This window comes from Callorhinchus milii, unplaced genomic scaffold (genome assembly GCF_018977255.1).
Source record: "Callorhinchus milii isolate IMCB2004 unplaced genomic scaffold, IMCB_Cmil_1.0 Scaffold1, whole genome shotgun sequence".
Classification (NCBI taxonomy): Eukaryota; Metazoa; Chordata; class Chondrichthyes; order Chimaeriformes; family Callorhinchidae; genus Callorhinchus; species Callorhinchus milii.
The window spans coordinates 116,543,291-116,563,125 of NW_024704742.1; the positions used below are offsets into that span (position 1 = coordinate 116,543,291).

General features: G+C 38.0%; 1 protein-coding gene and 1 non-coding gene across 3 annotated transcripts; both read left to right on the forward strand.

Moving 5' to 3' along the window:
- The first annotated feature begins 7 nt into the window (after positions 1–7).
- hexb (hexosaminidase B (beta polypeptide)) lies at positions 8–18,794 on the forward strand. Of its 2 annotated transcripts, none has more exons than XM_042335593.1 (13): positions 8–545; positions 2,121–2,186; positions 3,146–3,192; positions 5,445–5,555; positions 5,951–6,052; positions 7,219–7,351; positions 7,886–8,066; positions 8,289–8,375; positions 9,865–9,937; positions 14,770–14,950; positions 17,302–17,392; positions 17,819–17,923; positions 18,561–18,704. In XM_042335593.1, the coding sequence occupies exons 1-13, from the start codon at positions 11–13 to the stop codon at positions 18,619–18,621; spliced, it is 1,773 nt and encodes a 590-aa protein (XP_042191527.1). In that variant the 5' UTR covers positions 8–10; the 3' UTR covers positions 18,622–18,704.
- trnae-cuc lies at positions 1,771–1,842 on the forward strand. The gene has a single exon. It is a non-coding gene; the product is annotated as a tRNA-Glu (tRNA).
- Positions 18,795–19,835: the final 1,041 nt, after the last annotated feature.

A 19,835-nucleotide genomic window follows, 5' to 3' on the forward strand; every position in this document is an offset into this window, starting at 1 on the left:
CGTGACCTACATGTCCTTCGGTTTAAGGCGAGGCGGCGCGAGCGGGTGGCGGGGGCGCCTTCAGAGTTTGTCCGCGCGGGGAATGACGCCGCCGGTGGTTGTCCGCGCGCTGGGCTCGGCCCTGCTCCTGCTCGGGCTCGTGCTGTGCCTCCCAACGGCCGCCGCTCGGAAAACGACGGAGCCGCCCGAGTGGACCGTCCCGAAGGAGGACACGGACTCGCCCTACGGCTCCCTCTGGCCGCTGCCCCAGACGGTTCGCTTTGACGGCGAGTGCTACCGCCTGAACCAAGGCCGCTTCCAGATCCTTCACTCGAGCACGTCGACGGCGACCGTCGGCTGCGGCATCCTGGACGACGCCTTCCGCCGGTATTTCGGTTACATCTTCAGCTCGTCCTACCGGACAACCCACCGCCGCCCAGTCTCGAGCGGCCCCGAGGATAAGGAGAAGTCCGCCCCCGTGCCCGAAATGCTTCAGCTGCAGGTCACCGTCACCTGGAAGGACCCCGAGTGTGACAAGTACCCGAGCGTCACCTCCAACGAGGCGTGTGAGTACCGACCCCGGGAGGGGGGGGGACCCCGGCCCCGGGAGGGGGGGGGACCCCGGCCCCCGGGAGGGGGGGGGGGACCCCGGGAGGGGGGGGGGACCCCGGGAGGGGGGGGGGACCCGGCCCCGGGAGGGGGGGGGGACCCCGGGAGGGGGGGGGGACCCCGGGAGGGGGGGGACCCCGGGAGGGGGGGGGGGGACCCCGGCCCCGGCGGCCCCGCAGCGCCATGTCTTTCCCTTTCGGCTGAGCGCTGCTGCACAACAGCGCTCCTTCCACTCGCTCCGACTCCCTCTCACTCGGGAGGGAGGACGTCTCCGAGCGCTGGATCGGATTTATTGTGAAGTGCTCCTCGAGAGAGAGAGAGAGAGATCTCTTCGTTTTCGGAGTCGCCCTGTGGGTACCTGTCATGGTGTCCTGTAGCGCGGTGAGAGAGACAGAGACAGAGAGGGTCGGTTCTCCGGCGGAACCAAACCTCGGGCGAGTTTCCTGTTTTTACTCCCCTCCCTCCCCCCCCACTCCCGTTTTCCCGCAGTGAATGGGAACCCGGTTGTTAATCAGTTGGTGGATCACTTTCCAGGGCAAATAAATCCCTTTTTTTTAATATACACACAAAAAATCTGGTCATCCAATCCACAGGGCCGTTGGCTGTTTGTGGGGCACCGCTGTGTGCTGTCGGCGCCGTGTTTCGCCCACAAAACAGGCAGTGGATCCACTTTACAATATATATATTATATTATATATATAATATATATATTGTATATTATATATATAGTGAAGCGCTTTGGAACGGTCTCAATCAAGTGATCAGGTGCGATATCACCTGCAAGGATTATTATTATTATTATTATCATCATCATTTTATCGTCCACCTGAACGAGCAGACGGGGACTTTGAGTTGATGTATTGTCTGAAGGCAATATAACTCTTCGCCCTCCCTGCCCCAGCGCTGCATCGGACTGTCACGTTAGACTGAATTTAAACATCCTGATGTGAGCCTTCTGACTCTGAGATGAGACTGCTGTCACCGGAGCCGGTCTGAAACCTCCTTAAAAAAAACATAACGTATACTAAGCTTTCCTAAATACTAGGGCATAGAGTGTTTGACTATTCATTTTTTTTTGGGGGGGGGGATTTTTGCCCAGAATCAGATTGATTTGGCTGTCACATTGGTCGCTACGTGACACAAGGGGCGAGAAGGGGAAGTGGGTAATGTTCCTTATTTGGAGCCCTGTAGCTCAGTGGTTAGAGCACTCGCCTCTCAAGCGAGAGACCTGGGTTTGATTCCCAGCAGGGGGCAAAACCTTAAGCAGGTTTCCTTATTCCACACACCTAATAATAATGCCTCAAGAAAAATAATAATAAATTGGTCACTTCAAGGCACGACTGTTTGTGGGACGCTGCTGTGTGCAATTTGGCTGCCGCATTTCGCCCACAAATATACAGTCAATTCACTTTGTAGTATATTCTGTGAAGCGCTTTGAGACGTCTAGAAGGCGGGAAAAGCTCTATATCAAATGCAAGGATTATTATTATTATTTAGCAGACTTCCCTGATTAATTTAGATTTGCCTTGCAGATGAAATCCATGTTTCGAAACTTAGGGCTACCCTGAAAGCAGAGACGGTATGGGGTGCCCTACGAGGTATGTAGCTTCATACTCTGGCAAATTGGTTTCATTTGTGCAGCTCAGTAGAAAATACACTTTATGTAGATAGATAATTGTTTAGATGTGAATTCAATGGTCTTGGTCTTGCTGTGTGTATATATACATGCATTTAAAAAATGGAATTGGTGGAAGAGAAAAAAAGACTAGTACTAAGGTTACACCAACTTTCATTTATATAGTGCCCTTTAAACTGGATAGCATCTCAAGAGTCTTGACCACTTAACAGTGGCAGAGCTTGATGCTGAGCCTGGGAAAGGGGGGTGGTAACCAGGCTCAATCTACTACTGTTTGTGGGACACTGCTGTGTGCAGTTGACTGCTGTGTTTTTCCCACAAAATACAATCACTGCACTTTACAGTATATTCTGTGAAGCACTTTGAGATGTCTCGGAGACGTGGTAAGGTGTTGTATCAACGACTCCTGGCACACGTTAGCAGACATTTTTAGATAGCAATACAATTTACATTTATAGAGTGCCTTTCAAATTGGAAGGATGCATCAAAGTGTTTGACAATACTTGAATGGGCACCCAAGCTGTCGATTGGAGCCAAATGCAAGGATTATGGGATCCAAATGCAAGGGTGGGGAGGGAAAGATGACCGAAAGCGCAGTCAGAGGTATGTTTTGAGATGTGCCTTGATCGAGGAAATGGAGCAAATGATGGAAATGATCGGATTTTTTTTTAAAAAAGTAATTAGACAACAATACATAGTGCAAACAATTATCATGATTTTGTTGAAACTTGTTTAGTATATTAGTTTTCCAGTTTTTTTTACATGAATGTATCTGAATTAGAAAATGAACTTCTCCAAAATGCATTTTTTTATTGTAGTCTTTCAGGATCATTTGTAAAATAAATAGTTTATCGCCAGAAGAAATTTTCTAAAACCACTATTTTGCTAACATAACTTGCGATAAATATTTTTTTGTTTCAGGATTAGAGACATTTAGCCAATTGGTTTATGAAGATGATTATGATACTGTAAGTTTTTTGTTTGGAATGTCTCAGTTATGAAGTTGAATATTGTCATATTGTTTTGTGACTGGTTTTGTTTTTTATTAAATGGATTTTTAAATAAATTTCTGCTGTGTTTTGGGATCACTCTATCAAGTTACAGTATACAAATTTATTTTCGCGCATCAAACATTTGCGTGGGCAAATTTTCGCAGATGGCCCACATTAAGCTTAAAAAAAACCTTACTTGTGTGCCAGCCTCACAATAACAGTTTGAATTGTTTTCATGAGCCTGGAACATGCTTGTCCAGCCGCTGCTGTGCTCACAGGTAAGGTTTTTTGCTTTAAATTATTACAAGATTTGTTTTTGCTTATACTGTAGTGTTTCGTGATTTTCACAGCAATTAATGCCTGTAAAAATATTTATGTATGCTACAAACTACCAATTGTTGCTGAATGTAACACAATTTGTAGCAACAAGAGAACTGATGTATCCATCTCTTTGTTTATGGGACAAAAAGGTCCATTCTTTGCTTAACTCTATATCGTAATTCTCTCCTTTACTAAAAGAACTTGCTGATGAGCATATGCTGACTTGCAGTTTATTGTTATCAGGGATTACTTGTTTATGTTTAGCTTCACGGGTTTTGTGTTTTTGTGTCCAAAAACAAGAGAAAGAAAGGTATGTGTGTGTTGGGGAGCGGGGGGGCGAGAGGAGGGGGCAAACATAATGTAGTTAGTAAAACAGGGGATTTCTAAACGCACAAGACAGAATAGTCTTGTGCGTTTCACCCACAAAATGTAAGTCAATTCACTTCACAGTATATTCTGTGACGTGCTTTGAAACGTCTTGAAGACCTGATAAGGTGCTATATCAAAAACAAGGATTATTGTTTATTAGGGCTTCACCCAAGTTCCCTACTTGTGGTGGCAGAATATGTAACTTTGTTGCACCGAATCTATAATCCATTTATATTGCTGCAGTGATGGCTTGTATAGTTAACCCATAGAACATTGTAATAATACCCTCAATTATAGTATATCCTATGATGAGTTTTGAGAGGTCTTGACGACATGAGACTCTATATCAAATGTAAGAATTATTATATATTGTAATTTACATTAGATTATGTGTGTAATTCAAATTTTGTAATCTAGAAAGGTGCTTTACATGTAATCAAATAAACTAACTGTAGTCTGCAAAAGGTAATGTATTAAAAGTTTACAAAAAATTCTGCTTTCTATGTGTGAGCGTCCCATTAATTAGTCATGTGTTCTGTCTCTGACTTCTCTTATGAAAGGAATTAAATAGTCTTAACAAAACCAAAAAATTGAAATGGGGGAGAGGAGAAATTTACTTTCCATGGGCCCAAACTTGTTTTAATAATGGCTGTCACATAACTGATTAAATTGTCTAAATAGTGTTCTGATGTACATAATTTTTCCCATTTTTTACTTCAATACATTTATATAAATTTAAGTCCAAAACTATCACCTTAAAATTTAGTTTTGTTTTATAATAATAATAATCCAGTTATTATTCCATTAATAATGCATTTGATATAGTGCTTTTCACGTCATCTAGACTTCTCAAAGCACTTCACAGAATAGACTGTAAAGTGAATTAACTGTATATTTGGGGGCGAAACCCGGCAGCCAATTGCGCACGGCAGTGTCCCATAAACAGTCTTGGTTTGAAGTGACCAATTTATTATTGTTTTATTTTCTTGAGGGAATATTATCAGGCATGTGGAGTTAGAAAACTTGCCCAAGGTTTCACCCTGCTGGGAATCGAACCCAGGTCTCACTTGCAAGCAACAACAAGATTTCATTTATAGAGCGCCTTTCACGTCGGGAGGACGTCCAAAGGCGCTGGACAGTTGGGTCGGGACCCGAGCATTGGGGGAAATGGTCAGGGTGAGGGGAGGAAAGGAGGGGGCGAGGGAGGAGGGGGTAGAGAGTCCAGAGGGGAGCTGAAGGCACGGTCGAAGAAAAAGGTCTTGAGACCGGCCTTGAAGGAGGAAAGGGAGGAAGCAAGGCGAAGGCACTGGGGGATGGAGTTCCAGAGCCTAGGGGCTGAAGGCAAAGCAAGTGCTCTAACCACTGAGCTACAGGACTCTACGTAATTTGCCAAATTACTGATGCATTTTTAACAACGTAAAGAATTTTTCTTTGAATGTTTAAATCACTGTGATTTTAAACTTCATATCAAGTTTCAGTTAGATTTTTGCCAATATCGTAAATACTGATGGATCTCTCTAAATGTTCTGTTTTTTCAGCATCTCATTAATAAAACGGATATTATTGATTTCCCAAGATTTACTCACAGAGGAATCCTCATCGATTCTTCACGACACTACCTACCTGTAGAAGTAATTCTTCAAACGTTGGTAAGTAGCTGTTTTAACTGAATAATAATAATGTTATTGAAGCAATTTGAAAACTAAGAATCTTGGGTTGACAATTGCAGAATAAAATCTTTACTAACTGTTGAAAGTGTTTTTTAAATCTTTTGGCTTTCTGATCATGTATGATCATTCTTTCAGCTCTATCTTTTGTGGTCAGTGGGCTTTTGACAGGCAAGTTGCACAGCAAAAAAAAAACAAGCCTGTCAACTAAAATTCTTTGCATTGTGCCGTCAGTAGTTCTTTCAAAAATTAAATTTGCCATAATGTTTTAAGATAGGCTAAAATGGGCTCCTGAATTCAGGGTCATTAGCTGCGTAAAAGTGCCTTTTGCGTATCCTACATGTCGTATAACTCTTAATTTTTACTTTTTATTTCAGGATGCCATGTCTTTCAATAAATTTAATGTTTTGCACTGGCACATTGTGGATGACCAATCATTCCCTTATCAGAGTATTACGTTTCCCGAACTGAGTCAGCAGGTCAGTGTTGAAACCATATGGGCACTTTGTTCTACCAGCATTATTATTGCACAAAGCTAGGAGTAAAATGACCATGAGCTTTTTGGGCCGCTGGTTGTCTGATACCCATAGAAACCCATCACCATGCTTAAGAGTATCCAACCCAACTGAGAATTCCTTGCATCCCAGCTACACATAAAAATTCCAGAGATAGATTGTTGGAATGGAATGCGCACTCTCTCCTGGAGGGATGTATCGTGTTTAATTAATTCTGGAATGTATTAGGTACAGGATGGCAAGAGCCAAGGCTTGGGGACCCCAGAGAGTTTATTGAGAATTTAATCGTGTTCAAAAATATTTTTTAAATATAAAATTCTGTTTAGAATTTAACCTCTAAGCAGACACAAATTTTGTTGCTTAAGGTTGGCATTTGCTTATTGTAGGCTTTAGTATTAAACTAACAAATCAAAGAGCTTCAGAGTTTTTTGTGAATATGTATTTGTAGACCGATGCAGCAGACAATTTTCCCACAGCAATGTCCCTCAAACAGTCAGAAAATGAATGACCAATTTTACCTGGCAAATTGTTAGCCAAGACACTTGAAGAAACTTTCTCTGTTTTGAAATAGTGGGTTCTTTAATATCCACCTGAACAGGCAGTAAGGATTGGTTTAACATCTCAACTGAAGGCCCGCACTGCCAATAATATAGTGCTCCCCAAACACCTCATTGCAGTGCAAGACTAGACCATGAGCTCCAAGTCTCCAGCATGACACTTGAACCTGCAATCTTCTGACCTAGAGCCCTTTTTGAACATATACATAAAATGCATTAAATGAGCTTGCAGTTATTCAGGTGCTCATTTTATTCTTAGCTTTGTGCATTCACCTGTTGAATTTATAGAAGTCCTGTATTTATATAAATATGTACACACCTCAATCTTGCATATCCAGGTTTGTTCGAGTAAGTGCAAAATTTATACATAGTACTTTGGAAAGGGATTTTCCTATGGAACAATTGTTTGTAATGTCGTATTTAGGTTGCAAGTAATATTGCCTCAAGTTTTAAAACTTACCTTTCAATGAATGTGAATTCCTTCAGTGACTGAGTTCAAATTTTCAAGTGCTTTCATTAATTCCTAAAATTGGTAACTTTCTTTCCCCCTCTTCCTCTGTATCTTCCTTACAGGGTGCATATCATCCTGTCACTCACATTTATACAGCCTCTGATGTTAAAGAAATCATTGAATATGCTCGTTTAAGAGGAGTTCGAGTCATTCCAGAATTTGACACTCCTGGACACACACAATCATGGGGGAAAGGTGAGTTCAGTTTGCCTTTAATAGAAATCCAATCTGCTGTAGAACTGATGCAATGATTTATATCCTTTAACTGAAGGCAGTGCTGAAATTGTTCATATATATAGAGTGCAGTTTAGTCAATATAATTACATTTTACATAAATGTTGAATGTAAATGAACTTTCCTCTACACCCTGTGAATCTTTGCACAATAACTTGTTTTCAATCTCAATCTACCACGTGGTCCAATCTCTTAAATTAGATGAACTGATTTTTGTACTTGATATATTTTATGTTGGGATGTTTCAAAGCATTTCCCAGGATGTACTGTACTATAAAATGTAGTGACATTATTTTGTAGGTGAACTATCAATCTCACTGACTGTAATGTTTGTTCAATCAGGTTTCAGTAGCTAAGTTTTAAGAATTTGTCGCATGAAGATTCACACCAATAAATCCTTAATGAATATTGTTTTGTACATCAACATTACAATTAAATTTAATTGACAGTCCAGGCCTTCTATAATTTTTTTACTTGCATTTTGCGTTTATCTAGGTCAAGCCGATCTCCTTACTCAATGTTACAATGGTGAGGAGCCTAGCAGAACATTTGGACCTGTCAACCCCGCTGTAAATACGACTTTTGGCTTCATGACTAAGCTCTTTAAAGAGATCAGCCGCACGTTTCCTGATGACTACATTCACTTGGGAGGAGATGAGGTGGATTTCTCCTGCTGGTATGAAAACTTGTAATTTTCTTGATCTTGTCCATGTGAATTTAAAATGTTTGTTCAGTTCTGCTGCCAGCAAATCTCGTATAACTCAGTAATTTTACTGAGATTGTGTAAGCCTTTCATGCTTGAATGTACATGCGTTTAATGTGTACCATCCATTTAATGTATTTCATAAAGCCATTGAATATTACAAGGCTTTGTTCTTGTTGCATTGTTTCCTTCTAGGAGATCAAATCCCACTGTTAAACAGTTTATGGAGAGCCATGGTTTTGGCACTGATTATAGAAAGCTTGAATCGTTCTACATTCAGAGGTAAAAATTGTTTCCTTCCCCTCTTGCAGCACTGTAATTAAATATCGATAGCTAAATACACATCGTGAGATGTAAATCATTTTAGGTTTCCTGTTTTGTCATAGAATAATTTTTTTACAATACTTATCATGCAGTAATCTCTTGATTTTTCAATTTAAGTACGGTTCATTTTAACAACCTCTATTTTGAGGAATTGCTCTTTGCATTAATGCAGCCCAAACATTTGGACATTATGCATTTTTTATGTTTTCAGGTGGTGTTGCACATGTAGTCGAATTAATGTTGTGTATCCACACTCATTATTTAGAATCTGGCTCCAATAATATTGCCCACATGCTTGTGAGGTTATACAATACATGTTTATGGAGTGCTTTTCACATTGTGAGGATGCCCCGAAGTGCAATTGCAGTCCTTGATCGTTACCTGAGATGGGGTAAAGGTTGCAGGCTTCTTGCAGTGCTGTGCAATGTAACTGAACTGGCAATGTAGTGTATTTTTATGTAACAATTTGAGACTGACAAGTGAAGAGAAATTCTGAGAATAGTTCAGAGTCTGGCACAATGTGGCATTAAAGTGATAACATAACTCCTGATAGAGGAAATTTCAGAAGAGTTTTCTGCTCACTTATTTTTATTCTTCCAGAATGCCTTTATCACAGCATCTTGCTGTGTCCAGCATCCTGGAAATAACCACACTTCCTGGCAATCTGTTAGTTATTTCATTACCCTTTGGGTACAGAAGTACTTATTGACCTGTGTCCTGAAATTAAGCTTTGCAGCTCTAGTCCAGCGCTGTAGTCAATTTTGTGTGATTATCAACTGTCCTCTTGTTTCCTTATCCATAATGACTGATCCCAACTGTCTTTATTATAGAACTAAAATGGAAGATGGAATTTAAACTTGCTGAAGTTGTCCTATAATCCTCTATTTATTGGTTATCTGCTCTTGGAAGTATCATACATTTTTGTTCTTGTAGCACAGTGTTGTCCAATAGAAATCGTTGACTTTATCAACAAAAAGATCAAAAGTATACATGCATCCACCATGTAAATATGAGTATTGTACTTGCCCAATGATGGTGTCTATTACTCATTTTTTATTTACTAATCAAAAATGCAATTTCACCACATCTAGTTTCCAAATTTGCCACATGTGGCTAACGTATTGGACAACCCTGTTGTAGTGGGAGGTCTTGTGTAGCATTTCCTGTTACAAAGGTTTCCACTGACTAATTTGGAAATAAAGGTTTACATTTTACATAAATTGCCAACCAGTTTGGGGACGGAAGTTACAAAGATTTCAAACACAATGAAGGACTAATGGTGGTGATAATGGGGGTCTTTTGAAGACGTGTTTGAACCTGCACACTTATTATACTGAAATTGCTGCTGTAAAAATCTTCTAAAAATAGCGTTGTCTTTTGATACTTTTTGTGACCAGTTTATTTGCCATTCTAAAACAGCGACTGATTCAGTGTATATTACTTGCAGTGTCCTGGATATTGTATCTGCCAATAGGAAGGGTTATATGATCTGGCAAGAGGTTTTTGATAATGGGGTAAAGGTAAGTACATGAAGCATTTGACCTATGCATGGCTGAATCTAGTTTAAAACCACTAAATTCCCAGGTAACGGGCAATAACTTAATACTGAAGATGCACTGGTGTAATGTTAATCTAGCTATTAATAAACTGCTTAGAACAACTTAAGGTAGCTAGAATTTCAGATGTGCAAACTCATTTATGATTAGTCTTGCCTGATTTTGATTTATTTCTTAATTTAGACATGCATCACATCTTATTTTACCTTGGGTGTTTTGGATTTTTTTAAAGTGAAACTTCTCAAGTCATAAGGATGGTGGTTCCTGTGAATTTGAAACTATAGAGTAATGTCTGGTGACCTTATGATCCAGAAGTGAGCCATTTTTGTAGTTCAAAGTTTTTTTTTAAGAAAGTAACCGTAGAAATACATTCTTCTCGATTTGGAGAAAATTGGAAAACCTGTTGAATACTGATTTTACCAATTAAAATCAAAAACTGGCAAGCCTATTTATAATGTTGACCTAGAAATGTGAGATTTGAAATTGTACAGATAGAATGGGTTGAGTAATGTTTCCTTTTCTGTTCTAAATCTCTTGGAGACTTCTTTGCTGAACTTTTTATAAAATGTTGCATGCCCTTATGATTTGCATGGTTCCATCAGTAACCTACAGATTTACTTTTTGCTGTCCTGCATTTACAATGTCTCAGGGCATCCAGTTTTTCTTTAAAAAAAGCGTTAATAAATGAACTGGTAATTTTATAACTAACTATTTTGCAGAAAATCTTGCAATATGGACTTTTCAGTGAAATTAATTTTACAAATGATAAATAAAAAAGCTTTGCTCATTTGATATTTTATAAAGTCAAAATGATCAAAAATGTCAATCTTATAAAATACTACAGATGTTCTGGTTGCTGGCTTTTTAATTTCTTCATCCGGATACTGATCCATATTCCTCATATCCTATAAACGTGGCCCTTTAGGTCATTTTCCTCCCTTAACTGAATTAAGTCAGTGGTACCCATCTCTCTACGCCCATCAGAGACTCACAGAGGGACCTGTAGTAAAATACAGAATGATGTTGTACCAGAATAGTCTGTATTCTGTTTACATTTTATCACAGCAATATGAGGTATAATTACTTTAGGACCCGAGTCTTGTGTAGTTTCAGCACATTCTGGAGACACCGATTATTCTTGGCCGTAAATGGTAATAACACTCAATTCCCTTGTTTTACTTCATTTCGAGCACTGGTGTAACTATTATTGAGTTTGTAGGATCCTGTTACAAAAGGACATATATGAATATAGTTCTGTTAACTTTCCTCACAATATCAGAACTTAATTTGTGGAGTCTTGTAGCTCAGTGGTTGGAGCACTCACCTTGTAAGTGAGAGACCTGGGTTTGATTCCTGGCAGGGCAAAACCTATACCAAATGCAAGGTTATTATTTTGTTTATTATTAATTTGTATTCAGATGTCCTGTCTATTCTACTATAATTTGCTTAGTAATTTTACTGCCCCACGTTTTCTACCAGTTTTCTGCAGTTGATTCATTTTGATACTTCTGCAACATACTCATTCATGTTGATGTTAGAGTTTTTAAAAAAAAAACTATTTTGTATCTAAACCATCAATCTTAACTCAAACTGTAGTTTAAAGTTAGTATTAAATTAATTTATTTGTCTGCAGTTGTAATATTTGTAAGTAAAAACCATTAAAGTCTGTTTAACCTATTTGCACTGAAATATTAGCTTTACTTGAATCAATCAGTTCAAATCTATTTTTCTTCCAAATTTAGTGTATTTAAAAACTCATTACCCTCAGCTATAAATCCCTTCCTGCCTTAGTGACTTTCTCCTACCCCCACTCTTCGGCTCACCCTTCTCCTCAGCCAACTCGGGCCTCATGCCCATCCCCAGCCCTCTCTGTATTACTGTTGGTAGCTGATCCTTTAGCTACTAGGTTCCCATGGTTGCTGTGGTAGCTTACTGTGAGCAAATTGGTTGCCACATTCGCCTACAAAATAGTCAATCCACTTTACAATATCTCCTGTAACTCACTTTGAGACATCTCAAAGAGGTTATAAGGTGCTGTAGCCTTATTACAAAATAATCACCACTTTTTACAGTAAAATCCTATGAAGTGTTCCCCTGACATGAGGCACTATATCAAATATAAGGATTAATATCTGGAGCACCATGCCTCTACCACTCAAACATGTCCCTTCCTCTTCTTTTCTCAGTGTTCGACCCTATCCTTGTAAAGCTTTTGACGTTTGACTACATGAAAGATTCTATATAAATTGTTCTTGTGGTGTTGATGTGTTCTATTTATGTACAGCATATTGTTAGATGGCGATAGAAACATTTGTAGAAAGAGATGGAAAATTAGGTTCAGTGGGATACTGAGGTGAGAGGGACAGATCTTGAGGGCTGGCAAGGTGTTGCTATGGTGATTGTATTACACCTGATGCAGTAGTTTTTTAGTCTGCACTGCAGATGATTTGTATTTTGTGTGGTCCAGTTAACCACACTGGTGATTTATCTGTATCAGAAACAGTCCCACTTAGTGTAGATAATTGTCTTGCTGCTGTACTAATTGCCTATCAATAAAGCAAAAATTTTTGAGCTTATCATTGGTTCCAAAATAAATCCCAATTTTCACCAATCTCCTTTTTAAAAAAAAAAGCAACAAAGAATTATTTTTAATTTTTAATACTGCCTTTAATGGTCCTTACTTATAATGAACTGAAATTAAGCTTTCAATCATATCTCTGAAAACAACACAGAATTTTTGCACAAAAACAAGGAATTTGGCTAGGTATCTGCACAGTTGTCGTCTGAACATTATCCAAGTATTCTGTTCATCCAAAACTCAAACTTTTAATATATTTCTTGTTTCCATTTAATTCCCTTTTTATATGGTTCTATTTAATCACAGCTTACATTTAAAAACATTCAAACTTTTGGGTCAGATTCATTTGGGAGATTGCACAACTAGAGAATTGAGCGATGCTGAGAAATAAAATTAAACAAGTTGTGAAAACTTTTTTTTGTGTGGTTGATTCTGGAACAATTTTGGATGGAGATCATTTGTAATACTAATTTAAAGAGTTAAATCTAGCTTCTTTTTACAGATTAAACCAGACACCGTAGTTGAAGTGTGGATGGAGAGCAATGTAAAGAGAGAACTAGCTAAAGTAACGCGAGCTGGGTTCACAACCATCCTGGCAGCACCATGGTATTTAGATTACGTTAGCTATGGACAGGACTGGGTGAAATACTATCAAGTTGAACCTCTCCATTTCAATGGTTAGTTATTTCCTTTATAGAAGTGAGGAATGGTTCTGTAAATGTTGCATTGCATGTTACTATAAACACCTAGGATGCACCTGGAGTTCATAATGCTCCTATGATCTTAAGGATTTCTGAATAGATCTTTTGAAAGGTAACGTTTAGATGTTCACCAACATAGGATGATCTAGTCCTACAGGTTTCCATCTATTTTTATATTAAGTTGTACATTTGATCCAGTTCTAGATTGTACTTGCTAAACAATGGGAAGTGACCAAAGGGGTCATTAGTATAGAATAGTGAAACTTATTGAAATCAATATATTGCAAGTCACAAAATGAGACTACAACTGCCAATAAAACAATATAAACTTTGGAAAACTAAAAAAGTATTCTGAGGATAATCTTCCCTCCCCTTTTACTTTAAAATGAATGTATTTTATATAGAAAGTAGGCTACTGTTTGTCCTTCATAATCTGGTTTTGGTGGTACAAGAAATGTTACCAATTTATCCGTGCAAATTAGACAGTCCAAAGGCCATGCGATGCTTAGACGTGGAGCGATTTTCATTACACGTTTTATAAGATGCAGCATTTTTTGGGGGGAAAACTCAAATCAAAGGCGAGAACATGTGCAAAGTTTCTACAATGTGAAGTTATCCAATACAATTTTATTGCAGCTGATTTGATGCAGTTTGTGTAGAATTTTTGAATGCAGGAGTTTCTGCAAAAATCTTCTAAACATTTAGATGTTTAACTTTTATGAAAAGTTAGAAATTTGATGAGTACCACTTTGGTTAGCTCTAGAATGGATATAGAAACTTGTATGCTCTGAACATAGTCTTTTTGATCTGGCTGCTCAATTAGTTTGTACAGTGAAATTCTACTAATTGAATACTCAATTTACCTGAAAATTGTTCATTAAACCGAACAAGTCATATAACCGTAAATAAACCAGTGACCTCTTTGGGGAGGAAGGAGAGGATACCAGTGTTTGCACTGTACTGTAGAAGGGAGTAATTTGTGACTGAATTTGGATTAATAAACAAATTATCCTGGCAAAAAACAAATTATCCTGGCAATTGACCGACCTATATTCTTAGATATGGTTTGGGATTTCTAAATTCTATTCAATAAACTAAACTGTTCAGTTGTATGATATTCAATTAACTGAATTTCACTGTGATGTGTAAATATACAAGTTTTAATTGATTCATTACTTAAATATCCCAGCTGCATCTTTGGTAGGTTTGCAGTCACTAAACTGGTCTTAGTAGCTTCATAATGAAACCTTTGCTTGCTGTTTACTATCTTTTACTTCTAACTTTTCATGAATGTTTCCAACAATTTTATGTTGAGAGAAAATACAATTGCACAAATAAATGTAAATGGTTTGGTATATATGTAATATAATTTAGAAGCCGGTCATATCCACATTGAGACCTTATGGAAGTCAGAACTGTTGAAGATTTTAGTGGTGCAAGCTGATGTTTGCCCGCTTCAATAAATATTTTTGATAATTTTTTAAGGTTTCTTTATGTGAATAATTTTTGGTTTGTAGTTGAAGTTAGACACCATTGTTCACGTGTGGAAAGGCAACACAGCCCAATACCAGAAGGAATTGGCCACTGCAACAGCTGCTGGGTTTCATGTTCTAATTTCCTCTCCGTGGTATCTAAATCGCATCGCATATGGGCAAGATTGGCAGCAGATCTACAAAGTGGAACCAAGGAACTTCACTGGTGTGTCCAAATGGCAACAATTGCAGATTTGCTAGAAAACTGTCCTAAGTAAAAGTTTGAGTTTAATTGCTGCTTCAAGTAAATCCCTAAACTAAATTAGTTTTTTTTACCAATAAGTGGCTGTTGATTATTTTTGACCAACTACTTTTGTTAAACAAAATTTTATGGTTTCAAGTAATCTGGTGCTGTGTAAGAGTACTGAAAACCAAGGCAATTTGAGCGTTAGAAGTAGAACCTATATTATAACCTAATGAGATGTGTATTTGAACTGAATGTTGACAGTAAGTAGTCATTCATTCCTCGTCCTTCTAAATGAAGATCTCAGGGTGATAGCATTACTAACAAAGTCCATTTTTTGGATGAGACATTCTGCCTGTTTTCAAAATATCTCTGGTGGGGGGAAGAAGGTGATAAAGAGGGTTGATAACATTTCTGGTTACATTTCCGGATGCATTTTTGTCAATTTGAAAAAGAAACCTTTCCTGTTAGTCCAAGAGTTACTAACACTTAAGACTATACAGAAAAGGTAATTTTCTATACAGATTCTCATCGTTGTCAGTCAGGATTTAGGTGTACAATGGCCTAGTCATCCAAAGGCTTCCTTATTCTCCATAAATAATTGTCATCAAATATTGGATTAAAATATAAATACAAAAGTAGTCTGGCATATCTGTTGAGCAATGAAGTGACAGTCGCAAGCAAGTTATAATTATAATGGCTTATCAATAACATTCTGCATGATTGCAATTCTGGCTGATCTTTAGTCAACTTCAGTTATCTTCAACAGTGCTGATGGCTCCATTACTGCTCCTCAGCAAAGCTGAGCTTTTTTTTCCATCGTCCCCACAATGTTTTCTCCCTTATTTTAACCATGTCCTGATCACCTTTCGCATACCATCACAGTTTTATTCATCTGACTCTCAGCCACATAATCTACAAATTTTAGATTAGCTTTTATGTATGATGCTCAATTTTACTTCTGCACCAGCACTCTGATCTCTCCTCACTGGGACCCCTCAATCCTACTTTCTCAAACGTTTTAACTCTGTCTCCATAGCCTAAGTTCTGTCCCATTCTTATCCAGTTCAGTGAATAGGTTTCAAGATGCTTTTTTTTGTTTGTTTTAAAACAACCCTATTTTCCTCACTCTATCCTAGCCTTCTCGGACTCATTGGAGGTTAAATCACCACCCTGTATGCTGGTGACATCCCCATTGTAAACCACTTTCATACTTTCAAAAATCTATTTTAAAATGCCCCCATCTCATAATTCCTACCACTTTTTGCTCTACAACCATATGCCTCAAAAACATTATTGTGTATTAATGGTGCTAGTGTAATTTGTCTTTATGCATGGATATAATCTGAATTAATGTATTCTCTTACATAACATAAGTCACCTATGGATCACATCCATAATAATGTAGGTTCCTGTTGTATTTGTACAATGTGGATGTTTGGTTATTGCTTTATTTGGAATTGTAATTCTTGTGCCTGATCCATCTCTTGAACTCCATTGTTGAAGAAGCCAGGTGGGAACAATGTACAGGTAACCAATGAGATCTTTCAAGTAAATGCTTTGGGAAGTGGAAACCTGCAATCTGGGATGGAAAAACAGTGAATTCAATATTCTGCCAGATTTTGTAAGAACCATAATGTTTGGGATTCAAACAAAAGCCAGAACTGTCGAATGCTTCCCAACATGTATCCCGAAAGTGCTATATAAATACACATTTGTATTGCTTTTAAAGGTAATTTCTTTCAAGTGGCTGTTTACATTGATTTATTCTTGAACTATACTTACTGTTACGGTGCAGTTAATTGATTTAAGTAATCCATGCATTAACAATCAATAATTTTTCCAAATGAAATATAAGCAAGCCATGGTGGAGAATGTCAGTATCATTTTACTGTTCTCGCTTACTTTTGCCATTAGCACAAATATAAATATTGTTAAATATTGATCTAAGCTTTCATAATCTAATAGTTTTAAATTCTTCAACCTTGGTATGTGTATAATGTGTTCAGAAATAAGAACATTTAAAACTCAGTGCTGTAGTCCCCTGGAGTCTATTGCAAGCGTACTAATAGCAAATGTATCTTCACTTCTGAGAGCGAGAGCAATAGTTAAGTGTTGCATCTTACTGCACAAATTAATCAGACTAGTGTTTTAACACTAATTTGCTCATCAGTAATGGAAGTTCTGGCACTATCTAAGGACCCACTTAGATATATGGGTTTATCTATGGGTATATGGGTTTAATTTCCATAGAATGGAAATTTTGAACAAGAAATCAAAGTTGGAGACACTTCTACCATTTCATCCTTTTTTTTCCCCTCCCCCAAATCTAGGAACAGCTGCCCAGAAGAAATTGGTGATTGGTGGAGAGGCTTGCCTCTGGGGAGAATACGTGGATGGAACAAACCTCACACCACGATTATGGTTGGCAACCTATTCTATTGTTTAATTCAGATTGTGTTGTATCTTTTTTGAATGCTGAAATGTTGCATTTAGTGTATAATGTAATTAAATAGATCTGATCTACTTTTGACTTTATCACTGCAGTAGGTAGCTTGGTTTTATTTTTTTTGGCTGTTCATTGCAGAGGCTGTTTCAATGCATTTTGAATTCTGTTTACCTTCCCAAAACTGTTTGTTTTGGAGAGTATTTCAAACCATTTTGTTTGGAATCCCCAATGTGTGTTTCCTTTGTCCACCACAGGTGGGAACTGGTTAAAAGCATTATACTGATTGTGAACTCCCTTTAGTTGTGGGCACTAAATAAATGACATGAAGGGTAATTTTTTAAGCTTTTGTGCATTTTCCAAGATACCATGTTTATGAAATGTACTTGTTTTGCTCCTGGAAGGCCTCGCGCGAGTGCTGTTGGTGAACGACTTTGGAGCCAGGAAAACGTAACTGTTCTGGGAGATGCATACAGTAGACTTACTAAACACCGTTGTCGCATGATCCGGTAAGCAAAGATTTAAATTTTTATATTTACACATATTGTGCCTTTTTTTAATATAACTTCAATTCATAAAATGAAGGCATCACTCAGTGTAGAGCTCAGCTATGCAAAGCAGAAGATAATTAAATTTTAATCTCTGCTCAGTAACTAGTGCAGTGATAGCAGTGCCACAATTGGGTTCAGCACACCCAGGGTTAGGAAGTACAAAATCAGAATAGCTTCCATTCCTGGTTTCTAATCCAGACATCTGCTGAATGGTGACAATCAGTTGAAAATAGGATCTGTTTCAGCTGTGATGTTGGTGTGATGCCATTGTCAACCTGACTTATCAATGGGAAAACAAATAATTTTAAGAGGAAAGGGAGAAAAATACAGTGCATAATTCAGGAGAGTCCAATGTGAACATTTCTTGACCAGCTCTCTGCAACTTTGACAATCAGTTTGAGTAATAACGATCCAAAAGAAGTAGATTAATGCAAAATGTCTTTTGTTAAATGGCTTTCCACCAATGCCACCATTGCTGTTTTGAATGTTATAGAGCCTTGATTTTTATTTAAAGCATCTCCATCACATTTAGTTGATCATAATACAGCTGGAAGTTGATATATTTTTTAAAAAATCCTTTTTTTCCCATTTTTAGACGAGGGATACCCGCAGAGCCGATGTTTGTTGGCCATTGTGCTTATGAATACAAAGGCTGAGTGTTTGGAAAATGAAACAAAATAGCAAACTTTGAAATCAGCATTTGAACTGAAGAAAATTGCTGTACGACACTGAAATTATAGAGAATGATCATGAGTATTTTTAACCAGAATGAATGTTTGATTTTTTATAAATATTCAAAGGCATTGTACAATAAAATGTTCAATATTTTTGTCCAACTTCAATTGTTTTGTGCCATTGTCTTTAAAACTCAAGTATTATCTATTCTGATCCTCATTTCTTGTTATCTGAAGTGCTGCTCTTCAACCGATATAACAGATTATCTTTAGTGTGTTTTGTCATTGTTGATGGAAGGGATACAACAACAACACCTTGCATTTATACGACACCGCACACGCAGGGCAGAATCCTAGAGCGCTTGACAGTGGCGGAGCACGACGCCGAGGCGGGGGGAGGTGACTGTAGGTAAGGTCAAATTGGAAGGTCTTAAGGCGCAACCTGAAGATGGGGAAGTAAGGGGCAAGGTGGAGGGATAGGGGAAGAGTATTCCAATGTCAACATATACAAGTTTTTACTTGGTGCTTTTCCACTGTTATCTATTTCAGCAGCAGTACTTACCATTTTGAAATTGACGTTAAATGTTTGATTATTCACTTTTTTAAAAAAATCTGAACAATCTGGCAAGGAATCTCAAAGCACAAATTTCTACCGAATTGTTGCCATGCACTGTCTGCCAATTCTGTGTTTTTCTGCCAAAAATGTTCTGGTATCCAGTATAACTTGGCCAAGTAGTCTACCGCAAAAGAAAAACAGATTCATCAAGTCGATCATGAGGTGCCTCATTAATTGTGCTTGGTGCTCTTGCCAGTTTAGAGACCTCAATTTCTGCTGTGGTGAGCAGTCAAAATTTTGACTTACAAATGTGGGATGTTGTTTGCAAATATTTTTTGCAAGCCTGTTATATTTTAACACTGGTTTCCAACATTTTTTAAAAATCATTGGAACTAATGAGCTTTGCAATTGATGGCTTTCTGTATCTCAAACAAGAGCATATATTTTTACCTTGCCTATAATCTTTTTGGAATGTAGTCCAGTTTGGTGGTTTACATAATTGCCATAAGGTAATTGATGTATTAGTATTTAATATAGCCAGTGCCTTGGGAGTGCTTCAGTTTTTTCTGTAAAGTGTACTGACTATTTACAGGCAAACCAATGTCCCACAACTGCCATGAAGTCAAACCTTAGGCAAGTT

What these genes read in the sequence shown, in the direction of transcription:
- hexb (XM_042335593.1), top strand. Translation starts at nt 11, where the DNA reads ATGTCCTTCGGTTTAAGGCGAGGCGGCGCGAGCGGGTGGCGGGGGCGC. An exon ending in GAATCGTTCTACATTCAGAG is followed by an intron (nt 8,376 to 9,864) that starts GTAAAAATTGTT and finishes TATTACTTGCAG; the next exon opens with TGTCCTGGATATTGTATCTG. An exon ending in CACCGTTGTCGCATGATCCG is followed by an intron (nt 17,924 to 18,560) that starts GTAAGCAAAGAT and finishes TCCCATTTTTAG; the next exon opens with ACGAGGGATACCCGCAGAGC.